Genomic DNA, 6,094 nt, shown 5'->3' with positions numbered 1-6,094 from the left:
CTCCCTCCCTCCCTCCCTCCCTTCCTTCCTTCCTTCCTTCCTTCCTTTTATTCTCGACACTATCTCAAATCCAAAGCCTATTCCCAAAGATGGCCCTACCCTAATCTTGAAACTCAAGTTCCCCTGGAATCTCGTGGATTCGGTCTGACCTGGTCTCTTTTTTGGAGGAAATCTCATTACAGTTCATCTCCAAGTCAATCTATATACGAACTCTCAACCACCACTCTGCAACACCTCCCTCTTCTTCTTCTCCACTCCCATTGCCAGTCTGCAATCAATTTGAAACTCAACCCATCCACTGCCCTCACGCCCGCACTCCTATCCCAGTGCTAACCAGAATCCCACCTCTGTCTCCGTCCCCATCTGCCTCATCAGACCTAATCCGACCTCAATCCCAATTCCAACTCACTGCCTGTCCAAGCTGGTGTTTGAGTAGTTGGATGGGTTAGTGTTAGGGTCAGCCATGGAATTACAGTAGAATTAGAAATAAGGAGGCTGTTTGGGGCTTCAGAGTAGAGCTCTGTTGGGCACTGCTTTGGGGGTCAGGGTTGGAGACAGGGATGGGGTTTGGAGTGGGGTTGGACTTGGGGTAAGTAGTCCCAAACTTTGCCCCCACCTGCCTCACCTGTTCCTGCAGCATCCCACTGAGGTCCCCACAGGGAGCATACTCCTGTGCAAAGGCAAAGTGTCGGGGGGTCTGCAGGGGTCCTGCCAGGGTCTGGAGCAGGCCTGGGTGTGACGAGACACAGCGGCCCACACAGAACTCTCTCAGGAAGGTGGTTCTCAGGACCAAGTCCCGACGTAACAGCTTCAGAGCCACGGCTGCACCTGCCAGGGGGACAAGGCAGAAGGGAACTCAGGTCACCCTCATCTTGCTTGGGGCCTCAGGCAAGCCACTTAACCTCTCTGAGCTTCAGCTGTCTCATGTCAAACCAGAGTGGCCAGGCATAGGGTCTGAGCTCTCTGCTTCCAATTTCTCCATCTGCGTGTGGGAGCTGCAGGGGACCCTCCCGGAGGACTCTTCGTGCCCTGCCTCAGAATGCTGTGTGGCCGTGCACAACTGCCTTACTCTCTCTGGGCCTTGGTTGCCTCTTGCATAAAGTAGGGAGTGTTGTGTCTTGTTTCCAATCCAAGTTGTGCTCTTGCCTTGTCGTGTAACCTCAGGCAGTTCTCGTCCCCTCTCTGGGTGGGCTGTGTTTCTCAGATCATGGGGCTCTAGACATGCGGAGAGCCCCCAGTGGGAAGGGTCCCCGTCTGAGATGTGCTCTGTCTCAATGGCTTTCGAGAACCCATGATGGGGAAATCCTGGGGTTTGCCATTCAGTGGCTGAACTCACCCCCTTGGCGAGGCCGGGCGAGAAGTACTCGGCCGTAGGAGCCTGAGCCTAGCTTTCGGATGAGGTGATACTGGACTCGCAGATTCCTCACTGATGTCACCCTGGTGGCTGTCAGCTCCACCAGCCGTTGGAGAGCCGTGGCTGTGTCCTCCTGCAGGAGAGGTGCAGAGGTGGGGGGAGGGTGGTAAGTCTGGGATCCACTGAGAGCATTGGGGGACATTGGAGACCAACTCCAGAGCAGATGTGGGGGGTCAGAGATGGGGTCACTGTCCCCAGAGAGGAGGCTGAGTCACAATGACTCACCCAGCCTTGGGCCACCTGTTTTTGTTTCCTGGCAGGGTTAGGGTGATTGTCTCAGAGCCCCCACCCAATGCCATCTGTGGAAACCCAGAAGCCCCCAGCCCGTACAACCTCCCACTCCTGTCTCTCTCTCCACCCTCCTTTCTCCTGTGTTTCCCACTCTTTGTTTCTGAGCCCATTTCTCTGGGACTTCACTCTTGCTGTGTGTCCTCGGGTTGGCATTGTTCTGGGTCTCTGACATTTCATCCCTTTCTCTCTGTCCCTTGCATCTGCTTCCTGTGCTGCTGCGTCTCTATCTCTGACTCCATTTCTCTCTGCATTTATCTCTCGGTTTCTCTCTCTCTTCCTCCCTGTATCCCATCTCTCACCTCTGAGTCCCCATCCTCGTGGTTCTCGGAGTCCCCGAGCTCCATCTCAGGGTCGCCTGGTGTCAGCTGGCCCTTGGGCTCCCCCTTGTCTGGCTCCCCGAAAGGTGACCAGCCCACTCGAGCCCACTGCGCCCACACGTCCAAGGTCTGCAAGCTCGTCTCAAGGGTCTGCCTCGGTCTCCCTCTGAGTCTGTCTGAGCCAAAAGATTTCTCTGACTTCTTTATCCGGCTATTGTCCTCTCTCCTTTACCCTCCAGGCCTCTGGGGGTCCGCCTTTGTATTACCCCATTGATTTCTTTTGCTCCCTTTCACCCCTTCTTCCCCTCCCCAACCTTCTCACCACCCTCCCTGTCTCTGTCTTGCTTTCGTTCTAGCTCTCCGGTCCCTGGGGTAGGTCTCCCTGTCCTGTCTCCGTTGGTCCCGGGTCCCTCTCTCTTGTCCCCACAATGTTCCCACGGTTGTCGCACTATCTGTGATTCAGGACGTGCTCCCTCTGCTCGCCCCTCCCTTTTCTCAGTTCCTCTGCTTTTTCCTCCCTTTTGCCCCCGTGCCCCCTCTGGCCTGCTCTCCCCAGTGTCTCTCCTCTCCCTCCTGTCTTTGTTCCTGACTCTCTCAGAGCCTTTTGTCCCTCCCTTTTACTGGGCCCAGGACAGGGGTGTGTATGACAGCTCAGAGACATCCCGTCCCCCCACATACCCCTCCCTCACCTCCTCTAACCTGCTGTCCCCCTCCCTCCTCCTTCCAAACTTAGACCAGCTTGGAGTCTGGGCTCTGGTCCCGGGACAGAGGGGACAAAACATTGTGAACCCCCAGAGGCCGGGCCTGAGGGCTGCAGGAAAAGAGGAGAAAGGCCCCTTCATACACATTACCTGGGGTACATGATCTAGAGCTCTGTGCATTCTGGTTCCTCCATGGCTGGAGACCAGGAGACCATTCCCAAAGCCCTACTCCCTAATGCCGGAGTCCAGGTGCCCTGCCTCCTCCCTCAGACCCAGGGGTCCAGACCCCCAGCCCTTCCTCCCTCAGACCCAGGAGCTCATAGCTGAGAGATGGAGGTGGCCTCTCCCATCTCCTCAGCACCTGCTCTGAGCACGGCTCTGTGGGGTAGGGGTTTTACATGGGATCCCGCCAGCAACCTAGTAAAGGTGGGGATTTATCCCCAGCTTACAGAGCAGGAAACTGAGTTTCCGAGACTAATTGCCTTACCAGAGGTGGGAGGGGGAGGCAGTGTGGGCGAAACCTGGGCCAGGCCCAATGACTCATAGCCGGCTCCATTTTCACTACTACTACAGCCTGCTATTAATAAAGTCGCACCAACAACAGTCACCGACACTCTGGAAAGATCCCCAGAAAGTGGCTTCAATGCTGTGCCTGGGGAGCCTGCGGAGTGGGGGGTGGTGAGCAGAAGGAGAACTTCCTTTGCTCTTTGACCTTTTTAGGGTTTGATTGTGAAAAGCTGCCAACATAAAGAAAAGTCAAAGAGCCACAATGAACACTCCTCAGCCACTGACCAGACTTCACAAACGAGCGTTGTGTCATTGTCGCTTTATCTCTGTTTTCTTTGGGGTGGGGGTGGGAATGGAACATTTTAAAGTAAATTATAGCCTATCGGAAAATTTTGGGGTGAAATGATACGCTGCCCAATGATCACTCTAAAATACTCCAGCCAAAGAAAACCAAAGCCCGCAGAAGGTGGGAGGGACAGTAAGACAAACAGCACTCGTGTTGCTATTTGAGAACAAGGGGGCTTCTGCTGGGAATATTTCTCTCATTAGACAGCTCAAAATGATAAAAGTAAGCAACGGACATCATAACCCATTGTGATGTGTTTATAGAACCATAAACTTCGACACTTGAGTTTACAGCTCCATAAAAGTAAAAACAATTTCCAGCTCACCTACGTGCTATTAATCATATCACTGGGCATTGATGACAATGTCTTAAAATCAGCTAATACTCAGTCCATGATCCATTTCTCCCAATTTCCCCAAAAAAGTCCTTTATCGATGCTTAATTGAGCCATTCATCACTGTGCCTGCTTGGCTTTGGGGGTCTTTTCATCCCTGTGCCTTCTGGGTCATTTGAATTTTCCCTACAGCGTATGTTACCTAGCCCCAAACTAAAATTGAAATGAAATAATGTCATGATGACTTTTTATTGAATACTAATCAGGTGCCAGGCCCTGGCTCACTTTTTTTCTTTCTTTCTTTTCTTTTTTCTTTTCTTTTCTTTTCTTTTCTTTTCTTTTCTTTTCTTTTCTTTTCTTTTCTTTTCTTTCTTTTCTTTTCTTTTCTTTTCTCTTCTCTTCTCTCTTCTTTCTAATTCATTCAGGACCTTGTGGGGTCCTTATTGCCTGCAAGTCCTAAACTTGTAGAATCACCATTTCCAATTTACTGATGGGAAACTGAAGCAGGGAGAAGCAGAGGCATTGGCCCGCAGCCAGTGAGAGGCAGAGGCAGGATTCCAAGAGGGTCTGGGGACTCCAGGCTGCCCCCTGCCCCATGCCCAGGCAGCTTGAGTGAGACCCAGCTGGTGCCTGGAGCGGAGCTGAGTCCCTCCCTGGGGACTTGGGCCGGTGTGCATGTGCAAGCACTGCAGAGCAGCTGCTACAGGGCTGAAAAGGTCAGGCTGCAGAGCTGGCCACCTGCGCCCGCTGAGAGGAGGATGAGAGGGGACACTGCAGGCCTGGGCCCTGCTCAGCACCCCCGCCCCACATACACCCACTGAGAGTCTCACTGATGATCCTGGGAGCTTTGCACCTCCCCATTTAGCAACGCCACCCTGTGGGGTCACCTGGAGTGACCTAGAGGGGCAAGTGTGGGTGAGGGAGGCTGTAGGCCTGGGCCCAGGGTGCACGTACCCCTCCTGCATCTGGCCCCTGTGCCTCCCACCTCTGCCTCCTGTGTCTCCTGCCCACCAACCTCCAAGGGCTCCTCCTAGGACCCCTTCTGCTATCATTCCTGGTCAAGTGAGCACTCTCCAAGGGTCCTGCCTCTTCCATGTCTCAGTTTCCTCCTTATGAAATGGGAGCAATTGCAGCTCCTACCCAGAGCCTTCTTGTTAAAAAAACATTAATGCCTATCATGTATTACATATCTCATTTTATTGTGTTTCATGGATGTTGTTTTTTTTACAAATAGAAGGCAAGACTCTCCACCAGCAAAAGATTACTACTTGCTTTATTGCGGTGGTCTGGAACCCAACCCGCAATATCTCCAGGTTCTGCCTGTATACAATATGTTGCGTGTAATATAGTAATAAATGTAATATACATTACCTTATAGATAATTATATCATGTGTTATATATGATATACTATCATATATACTACATATAGTGGAGTATATTTTTAGATGGTATTTATATTTTTTCCAAATAATTTAATGAAGAAAATATATACTGAAAGATCATGTAAAAAAATTAACTCATACTTCTAAGACCACACAGTTGACCACTTAAACCCACCAGCCCTCCCACCCCATCCTTGGGCCAAAAAACAGATCAAAAGAAAAGAAATAAAAAGTGGTAACATTAGATTGATTTGTCTGGAAAGATAAAGATTATAAACTAGTAAATCAAAATCTTGGTTGTTAGTAGATATCATGGTGCAGTCGAGAGCATGTGGTGAAGGCTGTCACCACCTGTTTTCAGGTGCTAGTAATGCTGTTTGTCATGACAGTAATGCTGTTTTCTCTCCATTGCACTGCAGTGCCCCTTGGTTCCTATATACATTGAATAACTATGGTTAAAAAAAAAAGCAGATAAAAGCATGAAACACACCACCTAGAATAGAATGATTGCTTAATGATATTACTATTGCTAACAAATATTTCATTGGCGGTTACAGCGGGCCGTGCACACGGCACAGGAGGCTCACTTAAGTCTCACCATCTACTTCCAATATAGATACTATTGTTTTCTAAGGCAGACAGGCCAGATTGCACAGCAGCACAAACCACAGCAGCTACCGTGAAATGGAATATTTCAGGCGCACACCCCCCAAAGAGTATCCCGAATAATATAATGAGCTCCTACATGCCCACTATTGTCCAGTCAAAGAAATAGAACTTTTCAAATTTGGTTAGAACCCT

General features: G+C 50.6%; 1 protein-coding gene across 1 annotated transcript in view; it reads right to left on the bottom strand.

The window, feature by feature from the left end:
- The window catches only part of SBK3 (SH3 domain binding kinase family member 3), a 3,505-nt gene extending 1,456 nt beyond the window's left edge, over positions 1-2,049 (bottom strand). Inside the window, exons 1-3 of the mRNA XM_011379318.1 lie at positions 2,005-2,049; positions 1,337-1,487; positions 626-828 (exon numbers count right to left, since the gene is read on the bottom strand). Coding sequence (XP_011377620.1) covers positions 626-828; positions 1,337-1,487; positions 2,005-2,049 — 399 coding nt within the window. The remainder of the gene's footprint in view (positions 1-625; positions 829-1,336; positions 1,488-2,004) is intronic.
- Positions 2,050-6,094: the final 4,045 nt, after the last annotated feature.

Source organism: Pteropus vampyrus, unplaced genomic scaffold (assembly GCF_000151845.1).
Source record: "Pteropus vampyrus isolate Shadow unplaced genomic scaffold, Pvam_2.0 Scaffold357, whole genome shotgun sequence".
Taxonomy (NCBI): Eukaryota; Metazoa; Chordata; class Mammalia; order Chiroptera; family Pteropodidae; genus Pteropus; species Pteropus vampyrus.
Note: the sequence above shows the minus strand (reverse complement) of the source record. Positions and strands in the feature narration are given on the sequence as shown.